Raw genomic sequence first — 27,711 nt, 5'->3', positions numbered from 1 at the left:
GTCCAATATAACCAAAGGAGGTGAAGGCTTTGCTCCATTACTCCAGTGTTGGCACAGGGAGTTATTTTAGTGTTCGGTGTATAGACAGTCTTTACACCACATTTTTAAGATCGTGTTGGGAGACTGAGAGGCAATGTAACAGTCCAAGCAATAAGGGAGGAACAGACATTTCAAGGCAGAAAGTGACTGAGAAACTAGTAATTTATGGGGAGTTCTTGAATTCAATAATTCATCCCACACACCCAAGTACACATCAACCTTTCAAGTCTCAAAACGTGGGCCAGAGTCCCCAGTGTTAGAAGCTTTAAAAAATGTGATACTGGCTCCTTTAACTTCAGTTTCATGACCACATTCTTGATACGAGACAAGGTAAATTTGGCTCTAGCACAATGGATACCCACTGGACATATCTGTCAAACACAGGCACTGATTTTTTTCCTGGTGGGTGCTCCACCCCAAGGTCCCAACCCCTTCCCCAAGGCGCCCCTCCCCCTCACTCCACCTCTTTCCACCCATCCCCTCCAGTCCCCCTCCTGAGGTCCTGCCCAACAGCTGTGACTGGTGGTTGCTGAACACGCCCTTTTTTTTTCCTCATGAGTGCTTGAGCCCCAGAGCACCTGCGAGTCGGTAACTATGCTGTCAAGTACCCCGCCACCACCAGACCCAAACCTAACATTAGTCCACTGAAATGGCAAAGAGGGGAGAGAAGAAACTTGATATCGGTTTCCCTTTCTTTCAGGACAAGAAGAAACACAAACAAATGAGGAGAAACTTTGTGGGTTTTAAAAGCAGAACACAGGTTTATTTACAATCAAGTTCTGGTGGGCAGCTGAATAAATAAAAGTTTTGCCCTGTATACTCTCAACTCCCCTCTGCAGAAGTTGTCTGAAAGAAAGGCTGGGTTAGAGAAAGACCTCTGTCCTAGGAACAACCCTCTTTCCTAATCCATCAAACACTTCCTTAGAAAACAAGCTCAGGAAGGAAGCAAAATAAAGTGCAAATAAAAAGGCGACAGAACGCTGGTGGCTTATCTTGAGGCCCATCTGAGGTGGAAAAGTTTGGCTGGATAAAAGTTACAAAACATCACAGTTAGTTCTCCTCCAACCACCTCACATATTTAGATGCCTGAGGATATAGGGTGTAAACCCTGTTCGATGGCACAGGAAGGGTTCAAGCACAAAGGAGAATATTGCACATGTGCTCAGAAAGGGGGCAAGTGGCCAGGGATTGCCAGCATTAGAGCATTACATTCAGGATTGAATCCCATTGCTCCCCCGTGCTCCACCAACGGCCTCCAACAGAGAAGGACGGATGGACAGCAGAAGAGACTATACATTTATTTTCTGGTACTGGAAGTCTTGGTATGGATACATTCCTCACCACAGCAGCACCATTACTCCCACTGCAGATGTTACACCTCCCCTCTCCCCTTCCCTTGCGCCAACAAAAAGGAAATATATTGGTTCGAATTAAAATTCTCCTTTCCCCAGTTTTTGGTACTTCTGCTACAGGAACTATTGGAGGGAGTTTTAACAAAGATGCATCATCCCTGAAGAATGGACAGTTCCCTGCAATACAGATCAAAATGATGCAGGGAGTTCTCAGATTACAAACTGCCAGAGAGACCATGTCAGAATTGGAGAAGCCCCAAACTCAACCAACAACACAGGGGGCAGAACTGCCAGAGCAACAGAAACATTTAAATTAGTTTACAGCTGTTCCATCACTTTATAGACTTGACTAGGACCCACTCTGTCCATGTTTCAGAATGCCCTCACCCCATGCTTAAGCTACTTCATGGGAACAGAACACAGGAAACAGGACATGCATTAGGTCAGAATACATGGTAAATGTCTTTCCAACACGTCCAAGTCAGAAGTGCTGTACGTACATTTGTATAATAGGGATTTGGCACAGCTGTCCGGTGAGGGAATCTGGCTAGTACCTTCGGCTCCATCCAGTGCATAGAAACTGCATGTCAAGGCATGACTAGTAGTATTCGCCATCCAAATCAGCTGACCCTTTGCTGAGCCTGAGGGCCAGCAACATGCTTATAGGCAGTAAAGGGCTCTGCGCCTCCAGCTCCTCGTCCTTGATTGCCTCATTAGAGCTCTCCTCTGAGAAGCAAAGCCCATTGGATGAAGCCCAAATGCATGAAGGATGAATCAAGGCTTGGGCCTCCATTCTGTCCAGCCCTGGACCGGCATCCTCCCAGTGAGAGACATTTGAAACTGTCTTTCATCTCCTTCCAATCAAAATTCAGACCACAGGACAGCCTTATTTCCTTTGTCCACACTGACCACATGGGCACCGGCTGGTGACCATGCCACTGCATTGATAGAGGAGCTGAAAGGAAGTCAGGTGTCAATTTAGAAGAGATTCTAATTTCACAGCAGTATTTAGGACAGGAGGAATTAAACTCCATAATTTCCAAAGCTTATTCATTCTCAGATCTTATTTATGATACCTGCATTTGTAACAGCCTCCCAGGGATATTTGGAGTATATTATACTTAATGCCCTGATTGTGAACAAGCAATCCGACAACAAAGCACAAATTTCATAGCCTTAATTCCCACTTTACCGGTTATTGCTATGAATCCACAGAGAAGCTGCATATAAATAACCCATGCACACGGGTATGGGAATGGAACTCCACATTTGCAATCCCACCTCTCCTCACCATAGATCCTATGTGAGCCACAGCTCAGACCCTGCACAAGTTTAGTCCGTGAGCTTCCTGTCTCACCTGTGATGCTTTGCAAGAGTTCTCTCCACTTTCCCAGTGAGCACATTCCAGATGTACAGGACTCCATCAGCTGAACCACCTGCCACATAGCTACCGTCAGGGCTATTGAAACACATATTAGATGCAGAATAGAAAAAACAATTTATTTTGAAGTTAGCAGCTTTTGTACCCACGCTAATCTTTAGTGTTTCCAAAACAAGCAAACTGCCATTAGTGGTCTGCACTAGCAAATATTAAAGTTCCACCAGCGCTTATTAACACTGATTAGCAAGATCAAGAAGTTTCCATATCATCTGATGATGTAACAGTCAGGTGGCTGGCATTTAAAAGATAGACATTGGTTCTTGTGAAATCTACTTAGGCCAAAAGGGTGACCTTGGCAAGTCACTTCACTTCTGTGCCTCAGGTGGGGATAACGATGCTTACCTCCTTTGTAAAGCACTTTGAGATCAATGAATAAAATGTGCTATATAAGCTAGGTATATTATTCTATTCGATTCCTAATATTAGGCACCTAAAAAAGTCCATCATAATAGCAGCCAAAGGCCCTGAAGAGAAATAGGGCTCCTTTGTGGTAGGCACCTTAAACACATAAAACAGTTCCTGCCCCAAAAAGCTTGTAACTTACAAGGGAAAAAAAAGGAGGCGATGGGGAAGGTTGAAGCCTAAACCTAAGCAAAATGGCTAGGATAAGCCATGTCTATACACACTAAATTTAGCCCTAGCTTTTTGAGTATTTAACCCTTAATATCTAAACAATGGAACAGGTAAAGGTTTTAACATTTCTATTTTAGTTTTATATTTAATCCCTGTCAGTCATATTTAAAAATCCTAAACGTGATTTTTTAAAATCAGCAGAACGGGTAGCACCTTCTATACTTAAGGCTCCCCAACAATTCCTGTTAAAAGACCCGGTTTTCATTTACTTATAACTTTATCAAAACATTAACCATTTGGGCTGAAGTTTTCCTTGTCAGGTGTCTGTCCCAGACTGACTATTTTTACCTGAATTTTGGCAAAAATGGTTCAATCGTTTGAGAAGGATATTAGAAAAATGTTTCCATATTAAAACAATTCTTACATTTCATTGAGAAGCTCTATCACCAGCACGCTTTGGAATAAGGACATATAGTCTAGGGGAAGGGTTGTCACCCTGGTTTCAGCGATGTGCCTTTTCTTGTTCCCATGAAAAGCTACCCAGATTTGGACAAATTAAAGCCTCTGAAAAACTGCAGTTGACAGATGCTCAGTAGATACTTGTTAGAACTTGCCAGCTAAATTCTCTGAAGATTCCATCCACAGTGGAATGTTCCAGCCCAGGGTCACAGGGGCTGAGCAGGAATTCCCTGCAATTGCTATTCCCGGCTGCTATGACATTGGGCACCAGAACTGACAGCCAGGTGACTATCCCTCTTTTACTCTCAATGCCCTTGCTGGTGGCGTCCAGGCAGTGTGGAGGTGGAAGTAGCCTGACTCAAAAGCAGAAGGGAGAACGAAGAACTGGCTGAGCCAGGAGATTGGCATATGGGGCCTAAGAGGGGGTGGGGAGGAAGAGGAGGAGATAGATTGGATGACAAGCCCAAGGAGGAAGGGGGCTGTAATAAGATATCATAACAAATATGAACTGGAGGCCAAATAAAGGCTCCATGGACAATCTTAATTCTGACATTTTCTTGCTTTTCAAGACTTGACTTTCCAACATTAACTTTGTTTTAATATAGGGTGTGTGCAAACTATATGGAACACTGCCTGTTTCCTTTTTCCTGATTTTTACAAATGGGGAGCTCTTTTGGTATCTAATTGTAGATACCCAAGTCTGAAAACAGTTTTGCTGACTGCCCAGTGCTAAGTGTCCCCTTTTGTCTTACGACTAGTGTTAATGGCTACCCTACTGCTTGCAAAATGTGGAGCTTAGAGTTGTAGCACAAGTGATCAAGAAGCAATCAATGCATGCTGCCGATTGGTAATTAGCTTGACAGCATATGGTGGTTTGGAACTTTTCCTTCAAATGTCACTGCAGAATTTGCAGTAAACCAAATAGCTGGCCCCCCGCTCCCGCATCCCAAACTCCAGTCTCCTCAGTTTGGCCTCTTACCTGAACACGACTCTGGTCCAGTCAGATCCGCATTTGAATCCCTGGGCACTGAAACAAGTTGGAATCAGGTAGTTGTTACGTTCCTCTAATATGAATCTCGGGAAAGCCAGTTCCTCCTCAAGGACTAAATGAATATTATTGCATTGACTGGGATAAATTCTACATTCTGTTTTACATTCTCTCTTTCCAACCTAATTTGTAGGATTTTTCTCCCTAGTGAGGGGGACAAGCTGTCTCCTTCAAAGAGGTGGAGGCAAAATCTTGACAAAATAGATCTTTGTTGTCAAACCATGGATAACGTGCAAACTACATCATCGGAGATATGGCTCCAAAGGCTTTCACCTCCCCACTGAGGGACTAATAGGAAGGTTTCATTCACAAAAGACAAGGGTAACACCAAAGTTACAATTATGCCACAGAATCCAGTCACCTGCCATATACCTTACTGGGATCACACTCACCTGAAAGTCTGTTTGACAGCATTGACTCGCAAATCAATGATCTTCAGCAGATCATCTCGGGAACAGGTCAAGAGCTCTGTTCTCTCTGGGTTCAGGTCTAAAGCAGTGATCCTCCCAAACAGTTCCAGCTCCTGCACTATGCTCTCAGTCCTGAAGACAGAAAACAGCATGGGTAACTGAATATCAAGGATCCTTACTCCTGGAGGAATACTGTGCCACTATGTGCGACCAGAATTCCCATCCCCCGCAGATTTCTTTGCTTCCCCGCAGAAAAATGACTCTGATGGGGAAGCAAAAGGAAACCACAAGAGGGGTCAAGTGCTCCTCCCCAGCAGCACAGGCGCATCATTTCGGGTACTCAGAGCAGGGTGATCTCTCACCTCCGTGCAGCCTGTGCTCCCCACTGCCTTCACATTTATTTATTGACAAATAAAATATGCAGATTTTTTATTTTTTAAGCACAGAATTCCCTTAGGAGTAGATCATGTCACATGAACATGAAAATCTGTATCCCGAGACTTGTCCAGGTGCATGGGGATAGGAGAATAGGTATCCACTATTTGTTCATTATCCACTTCCACATTTTTCTTATTTCCTAACTACAGTGTAACATTGTGGATATTTTGTCCCTAACCAAGGACTGTTCAGAACTTCCTTCAGAACCAGCTAGGGATACTTAAAACTAGCGAGAGAGAGAGAGAGAGAGCGAGAGAGAACACAATGCAAGATATTTCCTTACTCAGGGGCTAATCTGCTGTCAATATATAACGCAACCTGCTACTAATAGTTCAGAGATCAAAACAGCAGTTCTATCATGTGCAAAAAGATTATTTATCCTTGGTGACTTCCTCATATTCCTGTAACAAATACTCCAAGCAATGGAGAACTCAAAGAATGGGAGGGTCACAATTCACAGATTCATCTTATGTTCTTTAGCATTAAATAATTGCTAGAGAATCTAACCCGTGTCAGAGGATAGTTTTACCTGATGTCCCAGAAGCGAATCTTCTTGTCAAAATGTCCACTCATCACACACTGCTCTGTGCACACTATATCATTGCAGCTTGATCCTGCAAATACTGTTTTTATACCTTGAAAAGAAAAAGAAAAGAAAAAGAAAAGAAAAAAAAAAAAGAAAAAAGGGGGAGGTGGGATAAGTCACTAACAACACAGTCCCCGTCCCGTTGTGCTGTACAAGTTGATAGCAGTATTTAAAAGTCACTGAACAGCAAACATAAAAATTCTGTAGCTGCATTGAAACTACTGCCCTGGGAGGAGTTTGGAGTCACGGGGGGTAGGAACAGGTGAGCCTTGTCTTAGAAGAAACTGATTACTGAGGATCCAAAATCCCCAACTGCACATTATTCCTCTGAACCACTTGACCACCATGCCCAACATCCCTACAACTGTACAAAGACAGTTGTTTTACCACCACTTCATAATTAGTCAAACAAGTCACAGATGAACATGACATGCTCTTCTTTATACATAAACAAGGGTGTAGGACACTGGGGGAGAAAGGCTGTCCCTGTGCTAAGTTGTACTACAGAAACCAGGAACATATTTTAAGACAAATGTTTCTGCTATGAAAAACTGAATCCTGCTATTTGCTTCACTTGGAGGCAGGAAACTGTGGATAGGGTTTTCAAGAGGGGTCTTAAGACCAGCCCAGGGTTGTAAGGTCTGACCTGCCTCCAAGTTTCTACAGAAGAATAAGAAACCCACTCTACAGTTTGATGGACAAGAGGGTCTACAGAGTGCAGTTGCCCACTCAATCACCAATGCTTTTCACTGTAGCATATGGTCTTTTCTTAGGTTTCCCATCCAGGTAACAGCCAGGCCAGACTCTGCTTAGCTTGCAATACCAAAGATCAGAATATCATCAAAAAGCAGCATGGCTGCAATTTTCTGCTTTTTGGACAACCACGAAAGAGAATGAGGGCAGGTCTTCACTCCGGGGGTGGGGGGTGGTGGTGTCGATTTAAGATACGCAAATTCAGCTATGCGAATAGCATAGCTGAATTCGACCTATCGGAGCCGACTTACCCCGCTGTGAGGACGGCGGCAAAATCGACCTCCGCGGCTCCCCGTCGACGGCGCTTACTCCCACCTCCGCTGGTGGAGTAAGAGCGTCGATTCGGCGATCGATTGTCGCGTCCCGACAAGACGCGATAATTCGATCCCCGAGAGATCGATTTCTACCCGCCAATTCAGGCGGGTAGTGTAGACCTAGCCTAAGAGGTGTGCAAAAGACAAAAGGGCATTGGTGCTGGGGTGGAAATGGTTTCCTTACAAACTTTGCTGCGCAGGTCCCAGAGCTTGAGTGTCCGGTCATGACTCCCTGACACGATGCGTGCATTATCCAGCAAGAACTTGGCTGACAGCACCTTCCCACTGTGGCCTGTCAGTGTGTGCTGGGGAGAGAAGATTTACATGGTGTAAATGACAGTTTCAGCTACAATTGCTTCCTGTCCTCATGGCTCTGATTTTGCCATTCAGCAGCTTAATGGGGACCAAGTCTTGGATTCAAAGCCTCCCACCTTAGTCTAATGTGTGACTAGAGGCATGGATCACAAAAAAGAGCCCACCTTTCCATTCTGGTTAAACAGAATATAGCTTTGATTCCCAGTCTGCTTCTCTGTGAGTCAGCAAGTGCCGAGAGTACTGCAGAGGCAGCATACTCAGCTTCTGGGTAGGAGATATTCTCTCCCTCATTTGCAACTCCTTTGGCTAGTTAAGGAGTAGTTCTTTTGAAATCTATGACTCTTTTCTACCACCCCTAGTAACCTCGGCTGGAAAGATGGTAACTACAAAAGTCTTAAAGGAGAGACCAGGGTATGGACTAAAGCATAGTAAGAGTTGGAATGATGGTGTCAAGTACAGCAAAAAGGGATCCAGTGTTAACTCTGAAGTCTCAGCTTGAAAGCCTGAGATCTCCAGAGATTCAGAGTTGCTCCCATCAGCAGATTCCCATGACTGTTTCTGTCTGATGCCAACTACAGTCATGGCCCGTTGGAACATGAAATACAATTATCACAAATTATTAGATACTTATTTGCCAATCACAGAACTAATGTAGCATGAGGGAATAGGCTGCCGGGAACAGGGAAAGTGATCAGAGAGCAATCCTTGCCAAAAATCAAACCTTCTACTGTCAGTCACTGAACTTCTAACTTGCACACTGCTACATGGACTACAGAACCACTAGAAGACTTAAAAATGGAAATGAAACAGGAGCAGAGTCTGAGGAACTGAAAAATTATTGCACAGCACTAAAACCCAAAGATCATGGAATATCTCAATGGTTGCAACATGACAGTTAATCTCTGGATACCACAATTTAATGGATAGAGAGGATCTTTATAACCTTGGAGAATATTCCATTATCACCCTTCCTGCACTGCCATTAACAAGTGAATAGTTGTTTATAAATAGGTAGCTTGATGCAGAATTTAATATTAAATCAACTCAACTTCCCTCAATGCACATACAAGGAATGATAAATCCATGCACCAAACCCATTCAGACAAGGAATTCAATGTACTGTATTAGCTCAGTGAGCAGTGATGGTACTGACCCAAAGCCAGAAGTCATTAGGCACACTGGAAAATAGCAGAAAGATCTTGTGAAGACTGAGGGGAATTTTGCATGGGGACTTTTCACACAAAGTTAATGATGATTAAGGTTAAGATTCTGTCTCTGGTATTTTTAGTAAAAGTCAGGGACAAGTCATGGGTAATAAACAAAAATTCACAGAAGCCAACAACCTGTACCTGACTTTTACTACAAATACTCGGGGGGGGGGGGGGGGGGACACACAACAAACAGAGTGCTGTCAGGGCTTGCAGCTGCTCCAACCCCTGCCGCTCCAGCCCCACAGGGGCTGACCCAAGCCCAGCCACTGTGCCGGTCACTGGCCAGCTGCGCCAGCAGCCCTGGGACTGACAGCTGCTCTAGGCCTGGTGCAGAAGTAGTCACGGAGTTCCCAGAAAGTCACGAAATCCATGATTTCCATGACAGAATCATGTCCTTAATGATGATTAAACTGTTATACACCTTTGTTTTTAACTGATGGTAGGATTTTTGGGCCAATCTAAACTTGCAGAAGATTTTGACACATTCTGGAAGGTTTCCCATACAAGATCTAACATTCTGGAGATAAATATCTTCATATTAAAAGCAATCAAGTGAATTATATTGTAGGTGTACTTTAGAACAATACATGAAATGCTGAAGATCTACAGAGCTAAAAAAATCACTCATGCAAGAGATCAAATAATGCAACATGGGGCAAAGAGAGAGATTCAAGTTCACTTCTAATGCCTGAAGAGTGTGGGAGGCTAACCAGTGCAGAAATGACTGTAGAGCTTCTGTGGCAGAAAGGGAACAGGCCTGACCATTCCAAAATGCTTCATGCCAGATTGTGCACGCAACAGCTTGTAAGAGCAACTAAACATATCTTGGGTTAGAGTCAGCATGCCAAATAACGCTTGGCGAAATATTCCTAAAATAAAAATTCAAGAACAAGGATCATGTCCAGGAGCAGGAATAAGTGAAGCCTCTTAGAAAGTTTCCTCTGCTAAGAGAAGAGACCTCTTTTCAGCCTAGGTAGATCACAGGCATGTCCTTCCTTGGATAAGGGCCAAAGAGTTCACTCTGAAGAGGTGGAGGAAGAACATGAGCAAGATATTAGTATTTTGTTAAGTATCCTGATTAGAGACTAGTGCTTCAGGGCTTGTCTACTCCAACAATTGAGCCAGGGACCCAGGCTGGCCCCTACTCAGTTAAAATGCATCTATTCTAGGAAACAGAAATGTGTTTTAACTAAAACCCTGAACCATGCTACAGCCTTTGGGTCCTTAAGACTGCTATTTCTTAACATTTAAATGGTTCTAAAGTTAATACTGCCTATGTGCAGAGGAAGGAAGGAAACTTCATATATTTGGTCGCTATTTATCTGGAGAGCTTTCTGTGAGGCTATGTGCAGAGGCCAGGGTTGCACATCAGGTTACATTGTAAACGCTCTTTTCAATTAAAAAGGGATAAAAATTCAATTAATATTTTGCAAGAGAGCAAAAAAAACTAGCAAGATCCTAAAACTGTGGAATCCACAATTTTCCAGTGTCCTTCATAAGAACATAAATGGGAATACTGGGCAGAAACAGCCTATACATTGCTTGCCTTCTGCAGGAGACTCACCCGTAATCGATAGTCATCTACAGTCCAGATTCTGCTGGCGAAGTCATTTGAAGCTGCTAAGAGATAAGAGCCCTGTGGAAACAGAAGGGATTTAAGGCAATTTCCCACAGTGACTGAGAGAAGTAAACTACTACACCCAGCAAGTATTTCCAGAAAGTCTCAATACTATGGGATAATCATTAGAACTAACAATCCACAGGGTTCACTTTACTGCCATACTGCTATGAAAACAACTGGAGGAAGGAGGCAGACAGCAATTAAGTTTGGATGAGGAAGAAGATTTTCAAGACATTTTTAACAAAGATGTAATTTTTTCATGAGCCATGTCCACAGATTCCCAAAACAATTGGCTATGAAAGGAATAGTGGCCACAGTGCTGGAAGGGAGGGACATTCTTTCCAGCCCATTTCTACTCATAACCTCCTTGCTGCTGCAAGGGTGGTGGGATTTTCTACTAGTCTACCTTTATCCAGCCTCTATTTTTTGGCTCTCCTTCCCCACAAATAGCTCCAGCATCTGCCTCTGCTGCTAGGTCTAGCTGACCCAAACTGCAGAGTTAGACTGGCCTGATTCTTGTCAATTTCACTCCCATCTACAAGGTTCTCAACAGAGGTAGTAAAAACTAAGTAAGGTCTGGGTCAGGAGATGGACAAATGGATATATAGTATCCTGAGAGTGGTGGCTCCTTCCTGTCACTCTAGACAGACATCCTATTTCAAGACACTGTATGGCAAAGTTATTTCTCAAGAAAAATCCCACAAGGACAAGGCTTGTGCCTGTCAGTCTCAGGTGACTCACTGATTCAGAAAAAATATCATGGAACCCAGAATGCATCCGTTTTAACTGACAAGATCTGCTGTGTGATCAAGCCACTTACATCAGAACAAGTTTCTCCAGGCAGGTTAGCAACACCAGCCAATCCTCTAGTGCAGTGGTCCCCAAACTTTCTCAATCACAACCCCCCCTTGCCCAGTCCACACCGCCACCCCCCGGGAGTTGGGGTGAGGGTTTAGTGGGGCATGACGGGAAGGGGGAGCCACACTCCAGGGACGGAGGTGTGTGAGTGGGGCAAGGGAGGAGGAGCTGCGCTCAGGGCAGGAGGAGAAAGCTGCTGGTACCTCACTCACGGTAGCCACCCAAGTTCTCCTCCAGACTCCCGCAACAGCAACTGCTGCTGCTCTTCCCACCCTCCAGGGGTGGAGACCAGTTACTGTGGGTAACCAGACTTTTAGCGTCTGGGACTAGGGCCGCAGCAGAACTGGAGGCAGAACAAGGCTGCATGGCATGCACTCCATCCCTGGCCTGCTGTGCCCCCTTTGACATTCCTCTGCACCCCCCTGGGGAGGGGTGCCCCACAGTTTGAGGACTCTAGTGAACTGGTGAAGACCAACGCACAATGTTTTTGGAGGTGTATCAGTAATGTGAAAGCATAGAAATGCTAAGCTGTAAAGATGGTTTCAACTTGGTCTCAGTTCATACATGGTGAAAGAGGTCTCAGCAAGAAAGTTTGAGATCATGTACCCAGACATGCAACTCCAAAACCCCTTACTCCTTTGACTGGTTCTGTTGGATGCAGATCAGAATTGTGCCTGTGATGCTCTAGGGAACATGAACTGAACACATCACCATTTGTCAGCAAACACTCCCCCAGTCACAGCATTGCTGGGGTATGATGGGTGAGAAATTGCTGGGAGTTGAAAGGGTAATGGAAGTGTAATCCTTCAGGCAGTCAGACCTTTTACTATTCATCACAGACCTCAGTGAGGCATCTAATCCTCACCACCAAGTTATAAAAATTTCTCAGTGCATACAACAGGAACAGATGCATACAACTCTAGTAGTTTCAAGGAGCTTATAAGGCAGCAGTGGAAATTTATAGTTTGGGTAAGACCTAGCTCATTTTAAAATTCCCAATAGCCCAGATAACTGGATTTTGTGTATCTTCTGAAAAGTGAAGTGCAGATCAGAGCTTATGGGCATGTGGGGAAGAGGGGAATGACACTCAGGAAAGTTAATCCAAATTACCTACAGGTGTGAATTTGAAGTGGATAAATTAAACTGCATTAAACCCATGTGGATATTCCTAGGTCTGGTCTACACTGGGAACTTACATTGGCATAGCTATGATTCTAAGGGGTGTGAAAAATCAACACCTCGAGACAAAGCTATGATGATCCAATGGTGTAGACAGAACAATTCTTCCATTGACTTAGCTACTGCCTCCCGGGGAGGTGGATTAACTACAGCAATGGGAGAACCCCTCCCGTTGCTGTTGTGTCTGTCTATGCTGAAGCTCTGGAGCAGTGTTGCTATAGTGTTTTAAGTGTAGACATACCCCTATTCATAATACAGTGGCCTTAATTTGGTTAAGCTTAATTCACTGAAGTGTCCCTTTAAAACTAGAGTTCAGCCTACTGTATAAAAAAGTTTTGTACAGTATTTTAAAATGTTTGTCAGGTATTCCTACAAGTATTTTAACTTGTTTCTTTGGGGATGTATTTCAAAGCATATGGGTGAAACTGGTAGCTGAGCACAAGCTACTACAATTAATTTCTCCCCAGACACAGACTATGCGTATTACACAAATACTCACAGCACTGTCAAATTCGATACTCGTAATCCCTGCGTTACTGCCAGAGAGAGAACTTTTCAGCTCGCACCTGTCTGTATGCAGAAAGAAACAATTAAGCAATGGATTAGAGCGGATATAAATTGGGGGAAAGATTTGAATTTCTGTGTTAGTTCCATTTGGCCAACACACTGGGACAATTACCACAGCAAAACAAAAACGAATTACATAGTGGCACTGGCTTTTGATCAGTTTGCTTGAGCCTGGCTTTACTCCCCAGTTCTGAGAAGTATTTCAGCTGATCTAACATAACTGCTTCACACTTATATAGCGTTTGTCTGGAACTGCAGAACAGCATGCTCAACTTAAAACCACCAGAAACTGAGTTAAAACTTTAGGAGAAAATCCATTTTGCATGCGCCAACTGTATGGGATTCTAAATTTGGTACAAGACACAAAGTATTCTTTTTGGCCTATATCACTTCACACAATAATTCAGAGCAGAAGCTTACCTCCAAAGACTTCCCAGAGTTTAACTCTCCGATCCATGCCTCCTGTTGCTAGTAACCGGGAAGCAGGACTGAACTGCACTGCGTTCACTTCTCCATCATGTGCATCCTTGGGGGAGGGTGAGCAAAAAAACAATCACAGCCACCCCAAACGACATCAGCACCAAACAGTCTGTAGCCCCATAGAGAGCTTGCTGAAGAGTAGATCTAGCCCAAATGTGATCATCTTTCATATGTAGAAGGCCCATACTAAATAAAATTAGCAAAGCCTATATTAAACAAATCAGAATATCACAAAAACTCAGGTGGATTACCAAGGTACTAAGATGAGTATAGGAAATCTCTGGGATTTCTTTAGCCATGCAGCAGCCATCTCTATTACATGAGGATTCAAAGCAAATGATTGGTTCACAAGAGTTTGCTCCAATATTTTCCAGCTATAAAATGAATAATTTAGAGTTGCCTTGCACAGACTCAAAAATGGCCTCACCATTCCATAACATACACAAGAGGTCTCAGCTTGAAAACTTGAGATCACACACACCACAAATCAAGACATCCCACACCCTAAACTCCTTAATTGGTTCTGTTGGATGACATTCAGGACCATGCTTCCTTACACTGTGGATAACAGGCACTGAACTTATCCTAAATTGTCAGCAGCCTCTCCCCCAATCACAGCATTGCTATAGCATGATGGGACAAAGAGAGACTGTTGGGAGCTGAAAGGGTAATGGGAGTGCGATTCTTTTGTGCACTCAGACCTTTTACTAGTCATCATTGACCTCAGTAAGACATACATTAACTTAACTATGACCACAAAAGAAGGAACATTAGAAGTGTGAAGGATGCATGCACCTGAGTGAATTTTTGTTTTAGGTGGATATCTAGGCTGAGAGTAAAGTCAATACGGACTAAATGGACCTAGCTGCCTTTCCAATTCATGAGTCATCTTCTAGATTTAAAACATTACCTGGAGCAGTTTAAACAAGCAGAGCCATATTATCCCAGACAGCATTTGCTACTCAAAGATCAAATTCTCCTCTTCTTAGGCAAGAAGAGTCTGAAGAAACTTCTAGTTCCTGGATATACTTACAAAGACATACACTGCAGTAGTGGGCACTCTCACTTCTTTACTGGAACCTGGATGCACATCTACATTTTCCTGGGGAGCGGGAAATGAGGACAGAGAGCGTCTCCTGCGATGAGACACAAAGAAAAATACGTTAAATAGAAGAGTGGACACAGTTCCTCTCAAAATGGCAGGCACAGACCTGGATGAGCCCGACTATAATTGTGGGGTGGATGAGAGACGGGGCCAAAATCCTTACTTCATTCTTTCCCCCCTCCTTTCCGGACTGCATTTTATCAGATTACATTACATCAGTTCATGCCTGCACCTTCTCTTACCTAGCTTAACCTTAGTTTGCTCCCAGGCTATCAAATTCACTGCCAGCCTAATGTCTGAGCAGGCATCTTTTCTTGTACTAAGGAGTCAAACAACGTAAACATCACAATGAGTTTAGAGGGACGGACTGCAACCCCATCATTGTGTCTAGTTCAGACTGCACTACTGTGGCTCTGAGAAGATCCCAGCCAGTGGAGTACCTCATTTAAAAGCCCAAACTCCAACACTGTCTTACAGAAAGACCTTCCACCTAATGCAGGAGTCCACTTAGAGGGTCTGACTACAGCACAGTCACTGGGGAAGAGATCCCAACTAATGAGGTGATGACTACAGCACTGTTATCAAAAAGAACCAAATCCACATACTGCTCCACTCAGAAAGACTGCCTGAATCGCTAACTGGAAAGTTTCTAGCCAGTGTTATGAACATCTGAAGCCTAATCAGGGTAGTGAAGCTGGGTTCCACGTTACTTCAGTGTCATATATTCACATGCTGGACTAAGAGTGGATAATGTTTTCACCTGGCAGCATCAGAAGAGTGATGTCCCAAAAGGGAAGACTCAGACAGACTGGAGGAAAAGGTCAGAGGTCAGCATACGGCAAGATGGAAGAAACAGGAAGTTGAGGAGAACAAAAAGAAAAAAAGGAGAAACTAGAAGAAAGGCTGACATTATGACATCTGTATTCCTTACATCACTGAAATTCTGGTGTACGTTGAAACCAATATATAAAAACAAAAGGTGAAGGTGTTCTAACCTACCCAAAAATATTAGTGATAGAGTCCAGAAGGCCTCCAGCTGGCTGGGACAGTCGCTTACTAAAGAGGAGGGGAGGACAGGTTTAAGCCTTATGAACAGATTGTTCAAATGAAGATCAATAAATACAGTTCACAACACCAGGTATCTGGGAAAAGATGCTTTCTCTTTCAGCCCAAGCTCAGGAGGGAAGACCCCAAGGGAGCAGGAGCAGCAGCACATGTAGGTCACCATTAATAACAGCTTGGAATATATAACTGTGGGTGAGGTTAAGGACCTTATAAAACTTTGAGAAAGGACTTTCTTCATTGGGTTTATGCAATTTGAAACTCTGTTTAGACTTGTCAATCACTCACTGACCCCTATTTTCGCAGTTGGGGGCTGTTCATATAACTCCACCCACCCTTGCTGCTGTGTTGTAGTAAGAAATGTGTGTTAAGTCTAGGTGGGAAGGGAGTTAAGTAGCTTTTCAACAGTTTTCATTAACTGCTACCCATTCTTAGGTTATCTTGACATTTCGGCACCTTAAAAAGGTACAGGAATATCAGTCTACATACCTGGATGTCCGGCTGACAGCTCGCACTGGGGAAGTCTCTTCAGCTGGGTCAGAAGTTTCATCCACAAGCACTTCAATATCATCATCCCTGGAGAAGTATGGGAACATGCCTCCTTTTGAATCAGCCAAATAAGGCCCATTGTAATCAACTCCCTTTGCCAAACCCCAAAGGCAGCAACTCTATTCAGCAATAAAGTGAACTAATATTCCCACCATACACACCCTCTCCGGTTCCCATATTGGTTTAAAGTTAATCTGCATATTACCTAGTTGGTAACTTACAGAGGTATGAGCACTTCATACTTAAGGCAGTAATTAAGCAAGCAAAGCAGAATCTAGGCATAAATCCATTCCAGCACAGAAGTAATTGATACTATTTTTCCAATCTGTACAATCTCTGCTCTCACATGAAACCCTATTATACTGTTGCATGTAGTCCCAACTTTTTCCAAACATAAGTGTTTCCAGTGGTCCTCACTCCCGGATCAAGAGAACTATTCCAACTGCCAAAGGCACTGCACCACAGAAATTGTATTCTGTTGAGATACGAGTTCAGATTCACTGAATGAACCCGTCTTAGGACTTTCAAACTTGAGTTAATATTCTTAGTCACAGCAGAGTTCCTCATTCTATAAACATACAAATAAGGACATTTACTGCATATTTCTGATTTTAAACTGACTTTTCAAGTTTTAACACTCCTCTATCACAATTACTGAAGATAAAAATGCAATTTACCCTAATTCTCTATAAAAATTAGGGCTTTCGATTAATCACAGTTAACTCACGCGATTAACTCAAAAAAATTAATCGCAATTAAAAAAATTAATCGTGATTAATCGCACTGTTAATAGAATACCAACTGACATTTAATATTGATTTTTTTCTACATTTTCAAATATATTGATTTCTATTACAGCACAGAATACAAAGTGTACAGTGCTCACTTTATATTATTTTTATTACAAATATTTGCACTGTAAAAATGAAAAAAGAAATAGTATTTTTCAATTCACCTCATACAAATAGTGTACTGCAATCTCTTTATCGTGAAAGTATAACTTACAAATGTAGGGGGTTTTTTTGTTACATAACTGCATTCAAAAACAAAACAATGTAAAACTTTAGAGCAGAGGTAGGCAAACTATGGCACGCGTGCCAAAGTTGGCATGCAAGCTGATTTTCATTGGCACTCACACTGCCCGGGTCTTAGCCACCAGTCTGGGGGGGCTCTGCATTTTAATTTAATTTTAAATGAAGCTTCTTAAACATTTTAAAAACCTTATTTACTTTACATACAACAATAGTTTAGTTATATATTATAGACTTATAGAAAGAGACCTTCTAAAAACGTTAAAATGTATTACTGGCACGCGAAACCTTAAATTAGAGTGATTAAATGAAGACTCGGTACACCACTTCTGAAAGGTTGCCGACCCCTTCTTTAGAGCCTACAAGTCCACTCAGTCCTACTACTTGTTCAGCCAATCGCTAAGACAAATAAGTTTGTTTACATTGACGGGAGATCCTGCTGCCTGCTTCTTATTTACGTCACCTGAAATTGAGAACAGGCATTCACATGGCACTTTTGTAGCCAGCGTTGCAAGGTATTTACATGCCAGATATGCTACACATTCATATGACCCTTCATGCTTCGGCCACCATTCCAGAGGACATGCTTCCATGATAATGATGCTCATTTAAAAAAAAAAAAAAAAAAATTGTTGTTGTTGTTGTTGTTAATTTGTGACTGAACTCCTTGGGGTAGAATTGTATGTCTCCTGTTCTGTTTAACCCACATTCTGCCATATATTTAATGTTATAGCAGTCTCGGATGATGACCCAGCACATGTTTGTTTTAAGGACACTTTCACTGCAGATTTGACAAAACGTAAAGAAGGCACCAATGTGAGATTTCTAAAAATAGCTACAGCACTTGACCCAAGGTTTAAGAATCTGAAGTGCTATCCAAAATCTGAGAGGGATGAGGCATGGCACATGTTTTGAGAAGTTTCAGAAGAGCAACACTCAGATGCGGAAACTACAGAACCTGAAACACCAAAAAAGAAAATCAACCTTCATGTATCTGACTCAGATGATGAAAATGAACATGCATTGGTCCGCACTGCTTTGGATCATTATCAAGCAGAACCCATCATCAGCATGGATGCATGCCCTCCGGAATGGTGGTTGAATCATGAAGGGACATATGAATCTTTAGCGTATCTGGCACGTAAATGTCTTGAGACGCTGGCTACAACAGTGCCATCCGAACACCTGATCTCACTTTCTGGTGACATCGTAAACAAGAAGCAGGCTGCATTATCTCCTGCAAATTGTAACCAAACTTGTTTGTCTGAGTGATTGGCTGAAGTAGGCCTGAGTGGATGTGTAGGCTCTACAGTTTTACATTGTTATATTTTTGAATGCAGTTAATTTTTGTACATAATTCTACATTTGTAAGTTCAACTTTCATGATAAAGAGGTTGCATTGCAATACTTGTATTAGGTGAACTGAAAAATACTATTTCTTTGGTATTTTTACAGTGCAAATATTTGTAATAAAAAATATAAAGTGAGCACTGTATACTTTGTATTCTGTATTGTAATTGAAATCAATATATTTGAAAACGTAGAAAACATCCAAAATATTTAAATAAATGGTATTCTATTATTGTTTAATCGCTTGACAGCCCTAATAAGAATACATTCATGCATGGTGATAAGAAGAGACACCTTTCACACCGGACAGGAGAAACAGAACAGATTTATTTCCCAGACCTCAGTTTTGGCACACCTCTACTGCCTGAAATCAGGGTTACTTACTGTTCAACTGGCAGTGGTTCCTTGGCAGCTTCTGCTAGCTCTTTCTGCAACTTGGCTTGTCGCCTCCTGGAGGGGAAAAAACAAAGTTCTTTACATAAGCACAACCTTATAATGATATGTCAACAAAGAAATCTAGTGAGATTATATGATGCTAACACACACGCATCACATGCCAAGGAGGCAAGTATGTAAGCTGCATTTGGAAAGATCACACTTTGAAGACTGCATGCATGGCTGTTAACCAAAAGTTACGAGGAACTGATTCAAGTTAATGCATTGCTTGATCAAATAGCAACTAAGTTAACGGGATACAGAAAATTAAGAAATTGTTTAGGGTAGCCCAAGGGGGTAAAACTAGGAGTAACCATATCTGATACAACCATGGTAAAATCAGAAGACAGATTCCAGCTTTTTGATCTGTTAGACTAGAATAGTTTTCTGAGGAAATAGTGGAAAAGTCATTATTTTAGTTATTTACAATTAGACAAAGCCCCGGAGAATATACTTTACTTTGCTAGCCCCACAGGATGAACATGAAGTTCCAGAATCTTTTCTGCCTTGAATGTCTAGGTTTTCAGAGTAGACTGAAGACTCTAGAAGACAATGGTCCCTCGAGGGTTGGCGTACTCAAACCACACTTATTTTACCAAATATATGGTCAACATCTCACCTCGAGTCCTTCTCATTCTCTGCATTGAGCCGATTAGCTTCCTGAGCCTTCTCTGCCATCCAACGTGTGACCAGCTCTTGGTTGTCTTCAGTAGTTTTCCTCAGTTTCTCTTCTAGGGCAGTGAAGGTGATCTGGAGAGCATCATACTCATCCTTCAGTGTTTGATTGGCTCGCTCAAGTTCTTGCAGCTTGCTGCGCAATTCCTGGCACTCTGTTTCCAGCTCAGAGATCTTTTGCATGTATTCTGCAATCCTGGAAGAGCAACAGCATAAGTAACACAATGAAAAACACTCTTTGGGGCAGAGACCATCTTTTTGGTCTGTGTTTGTACTGTGCCTAGCACAACAGGGTCCTGGTCCATGACTGGGCTCCTAGGCACTACTGTAATACAAAAACACCTAACCAAAAATCTGGGTCTCATGCCCTATATCACAAAGAAGAAATTGCTCCTACTCACTTTGCTTCATTCATCTGCATCTCCTTGTCTTTCTGCTGCATTTGGTTATTCAAATCAATCACTGACTGGGCCAACTAGGGAGAGAAAAAATAATTACAAAAAAAATGCAGGGATGCCACCTGTACATCAGCCATTCATTGATTCCTAGTCAGAATGTGTCAGTCCAACTTTATAAGTAATAAGAAGAACAGGAGTACTTGTGGCACCTTAGGCCTGGTCCCCACTAAGTCCCTACTTCGGACTAAGGTACGCAAATTCAGCTACGTTAATAACGTAGCTGAATTCAAAGTACCTTAGTCCGAACTTACCGCGGTCCAGACGCGGCAGGAAGGCTCCCCCTGTCGATGCCGCGTACTCCTCTCGGCGAGCTGGAGTACTGGCGCCGACTGCGAGCACTTCCGGGATCGATTTATCGTGTCTTAACCAGACGCGATAAATCGATCCCAGAACATCGATTGCGTGCCGCCAGACCCTCCGGTAAGTGAAGACAAGGCCTTAGAGACTAACAAATTTATTAGAGCATAAGCCTTCGTGGACTACAGCCCACTTCTTCGGATGCATCCGAAGAAGTGGGCTGTAGTCCACGAAGGCTTATGCTCTAATAAATTTGTTAGTCTCTAAGGTGCCACAAGTACTCCTGTTCTTCTTTTTGCGGATACAGACTAACACGGCTGCTACTCCGAAACCTGTTTATAAGTAATGTGTGCATCTTTCAGAACTTCCTCTTCTTCAAAGATAGCAAACAGTTCTGGACACAGTACTAGCAAACAGTATCAGACTGGGAAGTCTACTACTTAGGAGTAGTTGTCATCACGGTTACTATCCCTTAGTATCTCAGCCCTGTCAGACAGAAAGGCTTCTTTGGACACAGCCACATCAAATGTTGAGGATGAATCTGAGGAAGAAATCTTCACTTTTTCCAAATATCACAAAAAGCACTGAAATAAAGTAGCAACCAGAAGATTCATTTATGCAGGAAAAGCAAATCCTTTGAACTACAACAATGAATAGTACAAGTCAATCACATGAACAGGTTGAACATTCTGCAACTGAGAAGTGTCAAGGAGTAACAAACCTATCAGAAGTTTAAATTTGACAATAGCAAAGATAATGAAACAGGATCAGAATCCAATAGCTTTAGAATTACCGCACAGACACCATGCTCACAAAGGGCCACACAATACATGAAAGAGCACTTTCTAACCTCGCCACGCTTCTTATGCAGCTCTGTCAGCTCCTCTTGATGTTTAATCCTCAGCTGGGCCATTTCCTGCAATTGAGCTTCATTCCTTGTGCCATCATGCCCTGGACTGGAATTTTAGAGGAGAGATTTCACAAGCTAGAAGTTGATTGCTTCTGAGCCTCTGCCTAGTTAGCCTCATAACAGCATCTCCTGCAATTTCAAATTCGTGTAACTACATTCAGACATTAAGGTAGAGTTAAAACCTTCCAGGCAACCTCCCTGTATTGAAATTTATTACGAAAGGAAGTCTCACGCATATTTGTAAATTCTTCATAGTCTGTCTATACATCCCATTATTCACCCATTAAAATAGCCAGACCTAGTCAGGCATGACATTTAAAACATCATTTAAATGCATCCTTCAATAACCCTCTTGAAACTCCCTGTCAAGAAGTATACAAAAAATACTTGAGGTCTTTGCATCCGAGAAGTAGGGACACACACTGCTTTCCTCAAGTGAGCAAACATGTGACTTAACTCCCTTCAACTACAGGTCTTAAGGACAGAAGTTGTTCTTTTGGACAAGAGGAGTACTCTCCAGTACTATTCCATAATCCTCAGATCAGACTTTTAGTTAGTTTTTTAAAGCTTTTTGTTTCTTGTCTCTCATGGGGCTGGGGGGGTGGAGGGGTTCGTTCCTGACCTAGAACTCACCTTCCTGTCATGTTGTTGTACCCATCGCTGTCACATAATTCTACTTTTTCCTCTCTCAACTGTATGCCTTCAGATATATCATAACCTCCTGACACCATTTCCCTGACTACCCCTTCATCAGTGTCTTCATCTTTTCTTGCACCCCCCTAAACTTGATCTCCCCACCACAGGACATGCAGAGTTGCTGCTGCTTGCCTTCTGACATAGTCTTTATATTCCAAGAATTCCACTAACTCCCATATGCATTTGAGGTTATACAACAAAACCTTCCTCTTTGGACCTATTCCTCACGGACTTTGTCTTCCTCTCCCCACTTCCTTAGTTCATTTAACCCTGGTCTCCTCCACCTACTCTCACCTCTTTGTGAAAATGTTTTTTCTTCTAAAGCTTCTTATATCTAGAATATCTTACCTCCATCCTTTTGCTTCTTCCTAAATCTTAGATGAAAATAATTTAGCCCTTTCCTGTACATGGTAAGTTTTCAATTTCTCTCCTGTTCCTATTGTTACTTTATAAACATTTAATTTTTCTTCAGAGGATTTGGGGAAGTGCATAAGACGCTACACAAGTTGAGTCCTAACCTAGGGTGAACACAAGTCTTACAGCATGCTGTAAACCTAATGCTGTCAGTTACTAATTGCATTATTTTTAATTTACAAGTTGTCACTCTACTTATGGGCCCTACCCCCCCCCATTAACAGGCTAGTCTATAAAAATAGACTGAAAAGTAGTTCCATAACACCCTCTCCTCCCAGCACAGTTCCTTGATTTTCCAGGGACTGAGTTCACACTCTTATCACCTACAAAATAGAACTTAGATCCAGTTATTATATTAAGAGTTCCTGGTTTTAGGTTAAAACAGAAGCAAGATGAGTTTTTTTTATACAATACCCCAAGGACTGCAAAAACTGCAAGTTTGGGTGCATTTAAAGTGGTTTGTGGAGGGAGCTGATGGAGTCTAGAGTTCTCCAGAAGGCAGTACGTTCCAGGGGATAGGGCAATGGACTGACAATCGGGGACCTGAGCTCTATTCCCTGATCTGCTACTGATCTGTTGTAACATATTGGGCAAGTCATTTGTCCTCTCTGTGCCTCTGTTTCTTCTCCCACACTTTGTCTATCTTCTCTATGGAAGTTGTAAGCTCCTTGGGAACTGGTACTGTCCTATTCTGTTTGTACAGCACAGCAGGGTCCTGATCAGGTTGGAGCCAGTAGAAACTAATATAAACAATACACTACCCATCACTATAACCAAAATCTCCTACGTTTTTTGGAAGCTCACACACAGGAACATGGAGGTCAATTTTTAAAAGATATAATTCAAGCAAATCAACAACTTTTTTAGAAGTTAAAAAAAACAAACCAGTTTTTCTAAAACAATGAAAATCAGAAAAAAATAGACATACTAGTAACCCTAAGCAGTAGAAGAAGGAAACGTGCAGTATCTGTTTGTGTAATCATCCTATGTTTGGCACTTGGGGGGAAAAAAGAGAGGAAGAGGAGAGATGGAACGACCTAGCTAATCTGCTCTGAAGACCATAAAATCAGAAAGGAGTCAGAGTGACAGATTAGTGTTCTGAAGGGAAATGAATGCGAGAGGGACTCTAGTATGTGGTCATCTCGAACTTCTCTCTCTCACTTTAGTTTACACGATAATAAATATTTCTATTTTGCCTGAAACCGTACCACTTTGGGTTGTTCTTACATCAGATCTCACAAGCTAAGTAGGCGCAAACCAGGTCACCAACAGAATAGGAGGTCTAGGTTTTTAGGAAGTGGTGTTGATAACTTATTCTTCCTACTCATGTAGCACTGACCCAGTGGCCCAATATGGTAATAGGAAGCAATGTATTTCCAGACATCTGCATGTCCAAAGGTAGTGTAAAAAGTCCTGAGGGAACGTCTGTTATCCTGTGACTTACCAGGTGGAACCAGCCATTCCCCACCCAAGTCTTTAGGGCAGGTAAAGACAGTCTTTCAGAGACCCATGGCTGTGGGATTCACTCCCTATCAACATATACAAGAGTATACAGAGGGCACTTCCAGAGTAAGGCTTAGGATTTTACTTTTAAGGCTTTGTTTATATGTACTGTAGTCCTTCCCCTTCCCCCACCCCCCACTATTATTCAGTTGGGCATAGCCTCCCACAAATGAAAGTTGGCTATCGATGGCACAACTACGAATCTATTTCAGATGGCAGGGCAACCTGTTACAATCCCCACAAACATAACTTTTGCCACAGCAGATACTTGTACAACCTTAAATATTATGGTCACCAAAGAACCTTTGAGATTTTTCATAAGGCTATCAGCCCGTGTGCTGGTCAATTTCTAACAAGTAATTACATTCTAGTTACTTAATGTTTTGCCTGTGGTATGCCGGTCAAATTCTATTTCAACTAATTACATTCTACTTGCCTAATGTTTCACTTGCAGTTTATGTAGGCCATAGTATTATTCATTTCCTATCCTCAACAGCATACAGTGGTTTTACACAACATGTTTTCCACTCTAGAGGTAGCTGCACTTCATTGGCTGGTGAAGCAATTTGTATACATCAACTTTATAATTGTCATGAATATTGAAGTCTACTATTGTGCCCTTATTGCAATAATATCAGTCCTGATCTGTTACTGTTCACATGCTGTCAATGCATGGAACTATATGTCGCATTATGCTAGGGAATTGGATCAATACAGACTGAAATGCAAATAGAACCATCAGCACCATCACCACCTGCAGTATCTGATTTTTTTTTTCCCCTACAGCAATAACACTTTCTGAAGCTAATGGCCACCTGGCTTTTTTTGGCACTGGGGCGGGGGGGGGGGGGGGAAGAGGAGGAAGAGAGGGGAAGAAAACAGAATGCACTCTATCACTTCATTTTTCTCCCTATGGAAGTCTTCATGACTCATGAGACCATGAAGCCACCAAGTTTGAAAACGTCTACCTTAAGTACAGACCTGATCTTTCCCTACAGCGCTTATGAAATTGGACAAAGTCACTGACTGAAGTAGTATTGTAAGCAAACAGTGAGTAGTAGTAGTAGTATGAAAGTTATGGGGCAAATAGGTCCAATAGCATAATAGTCCAATTTAGGCCGTATCAAATACAGAGGCTGCTACAAATGACCAAATAAACCATTATATGTCTGAAAATCTATTTGTAAGATAGCTTTCCACAAGAATGGACTTAAACTGGGTAACAATTGCAAGACCTTGTAATGAAGTGGTCTACAACCTAATCTAGGTTTATCAGGAGCTATTGGAATATTTGGTTCCAAGTTATAGTAGTAACCTATAGAGACTGGATGTATATGCCTGAAGTTTTAGTGTATGAGAGACAGCTGATTGAAATGTTCATCTTGATTGAAAAAGAATTCCAAGTACCTGATCTCATGTCTGCTTTGTAAGTCATACTTTTCTGCTTGCAGCTTATCAGCCAGCACGGCATGGAGATCAGTCTTCTCTAGCAGCTTGTTATCTAACAGGACAAGAAAGTACAATTAAAAAACAAGTGAGGAGCAAAACCAGCTTTCCCCATTTATAAGATTTCAGGATCTTGTAGTTAATCCTACAAGCAACTCATCATATGACACTACGTCACACTGTGATACACACACCCTGTTTTGACTTTGGTAGACAGTGGTTTTATTCCTACTCAGGCTTAGATAACCTCTCAGAAACAGACAGTAGGGACCAATTCTGCAAAGTTTTATTCAGAAGTAGTCCTTACTCAAATGTACTACTATTGATATATGTAGGACTTCTCATGGGAATATGGGTTTGAAGAATCCATCCTTGAACTCATCCTAGGCAAAGGCAACCAAAACGCAGCCTGTAGAACACAACCAACCCGCTAATATTTGTAATACAGCCCTAGAAGACTATTTTACACTACAGGGGAAAAAAAAGTAATGAGTTAGGGTAAGCATGGTAGCACAACACTTGGGGACAAGCCATTTGCTTCTATTTACTCATGTTGCAACTATAGGTAAAAGAGATGGCCAAAAAACAAGCTCAAAGTGAAAAGCCAACTATATTGGATAAGACCAACACTAGAGACTTAACACCCCCAACTAAAAGTCAGTATAGGCAACACTAGTGCTGGCTTCACTTCGACAAATACCTGAACAATGCCTTAGAGGAAGTACTTTAAAAGATGAAAAGATACTTCTCAGACCATCCACAGCACAGACAGACTGAACTGAAACTAGCTCGTTTCTCATATTAAATGTGAAATACTACATTTAAGCATGAACAACAAACCAGTGCTTTCGTCTTTCATTATATGCAGTGCAACAGCAACGATCATGGTTAAGGTTGCCCAACATTTTCAAATATATCCCCATTTTCGGGTGCTTATAACATTAACAACTTTGGGAACCGTGGGATGCAGCGGGCACCAACAATGCTATGGTTAGAAGTATGCTACTGAGGTTGCAGAGCAAAACTGTGGTTCGTTACACACACTTACACTGGAGGATGATCTCTTCAAAGGCCTGTCTCTGCAGCCGGTCCCGGCGCCTCAGCTCCTCTGCAATGTGACGTTTCCACGTGGGGAAACTCGCAGCTCTGAGCCCAGAAGTCATCTCACCAGCACTGGCCTCAGCGTCCCGGTTTTCTACTGAGCTGAGCGGAACCAGGCTAAGCAAGTTACTCCTGCCACAAACACCCTCGCACGCAGTCTTGCGACTTCCCAGTGCTTAGGACCTCGTGGTTTCTGGAGGGGCCAGAAGAGGGGCGCACAGGCAGAGAGAGACGCAGACGAGACCAGGGGCACTGTAGTGGGGAGGGAACAGGGAATACACTCGGGCAGGGGCACAGACGGGAAATACAGACTGCAGGGGTTGAGTAAGGGCAGGACACACCGACTGGGGGAGGAAGGGGGCAGCGGGCAGCAGGGCGGGGCGCACAGTCTGAGCGGGGCAGCAGAGGGCAGAGCCGGGGGGGGGGGATAGGGAAGTGGTCAGCTACCAGCAGGGCGGGGAGATGGGGCACCTGGGGACAGGTTGGGGGAGCGGGGCGCACAGCCTAGGCGGGGCAGAGGGCACCTGGCAGCAGGGCGAGCGGAGAGGACAGGGACAGACTCGGGAGGGGCCTAGGGACGGGCCGGGGGCGGCAGGGCCCGGCTCCCCGGATGGTTCTGACAGGCGGGGGCCTCTCACCACCACTCCCTAGCCTGGCCACAGCCACAGTCCCGCTCGGCCGCTCCCCACCGGCGCCATTCTCCCGAGCCGCACATCGCCGGGGGCCTGAGCGCTCCGCGTCGCACAATAAAGCCGTTGCCAGCTGCCTCCGCCGCCGCCGGGCTGCCCGACCCGGACAGCAGCCGCCTCCAGTCAGGGCCCTGGCGGACACCGCAGGCTCTGCCAGCACGGGCGGCGCCTTCACTGGGCTCGCTGCGGGCGAATCGCAATCGCTATCCGGCGAACAGGCTGGTCACCTCGGCACAAAATGGTAAGTGCGGGGGGGCCTCCCCGAGCCGCCATTTTAGAGGCGGTACCGATAGACGGGCTCTCACCGGCCCGCCATCTTGAAGGTGGCACAAAGAGCGGAAGGTCG

General features: G+C 43.2%; 1 protein-coding gene and 2 non-coding genes across 6 annotated transcripts; all 3 read right to left on the bottom strand.

The window, feature by feature from the left end:
* Positions 1-778: 778 nt before the first annotated feature.
* On the bottom strand, positions 779-27,404 carry ATG16L1 (autophagy related 16 like 1). 4 transcript variants are annotated; one of them, XM_054039838.1, is made up of 20 exons: positions 27,315-27,390; positions 26,624-26,928; positions 25,537-25,630; positions 21,457-21,562; positions 20,253-20,326; positions 19,796-20,047; positions 19,126-19,191; positions 16,301-16,387; positions 15,749-15,805; positions 15,510-15,557; positions 14,678-14,780; positions 13,585-13,690; positions 13,097-13,167; positions 10,504-10,575; positions 7,598-7,718; positions 6,290-6,395; positions 5,305-5,454; positions 4,844-4,891; positions 2,749-2,850; positions 779-2,346 (listed from the first exon to the last, which is right to left on the bottom strand). In XM_054039838.1, exons 2-20 carry the CDS (start codon positions 26,736-26,738, stop codon positions 2,253-2,255), a joined length of 1,872 nt encoding a protein of 623 aa, XP_053895813.1. In that variant the 5' UTR covers positions 26,739-26,928; positions 27,315-27,390; the 3' UTR covers positions 779-2,252. The 4 variants fall into 4 exon arrangements, with proteins under 4 accessions (XP_053895813.1, XP_053895816.1, XP_053895814.1 ...); XM_054039841.1 differs by lacking the exon at positions 15,749-15,805 and having other exon boundaries at positions 26,624-27,404; XM_054039839.1 differs by lacking the exon at positions 15,510-15,557 and having other exon boundaries at positions 26,624-27,402.
* Positions 11,994-12,260, bottom strand: LOC128843838 (small Cajal body-specific RNA 6). The gene has a single exon (XR_008446363.1). It is a non-coding gene; the product is annotated as a small Cajal body-specific RNA 6 (non-coding RNA).
* LOC128843840 (small Cajal body-specific RNA 6) lies at positions 14,093-14,367 on the bottom strand. The gene has a single exon (XR_008446364.1). It is a non-coding gene; the product is annotated as a small Cajal body-specific RNA 6 (non-coding RNA).
* Positions 27,405-27,711: the final 307 nt, after the last annotated feature.

Source organism: Malaclemys terrapin, chromosome 9, assembly GCF_027887155.1.
Source record: "Malaclemys terrapin pileata isolate rMalTer1 chromosome 9, rMalTer1.hap1, whole genome shotgun sequence".
Taxonomy (NCBI): Eukaryota; Metazoa; Chordata; order Testudines; family Emydidae; genus Malaclemys; species Malaclemys terrapin.
Note: the sequence above shows the minus strand (reverse complement) of the source record. Positions and strands in the feature narration are given on the sequence as shown.

What these genes read in the sequence shown, in the direction of transcription:
- ATG16L1 (XM_054039838.1), bottom strand. Translation starts at nt 26,738, where the DNA reads ATGACTTCTGGGCTCAGAGCTGCGAGTTTCCCCACGTGGAAACGTCAC. An exon ending in CAAAGCAGACATGAGATCAG is followed by an intron (nt 21,563 to 25,536) that starts GTACTTGGAATT and finishes CTAAAATTCCAG; the next exon opens with TCCAGGGCATGATGGCACAA. An exon ending in CTACTGCAGTGTATGTCTTT is followed by an intron (nt 13,691 to 14,677) that starts GTAAGTATATCC and finishes CCCTCCCCCAAG; the next exon opens with GATGCACATGATGGAGAAGT.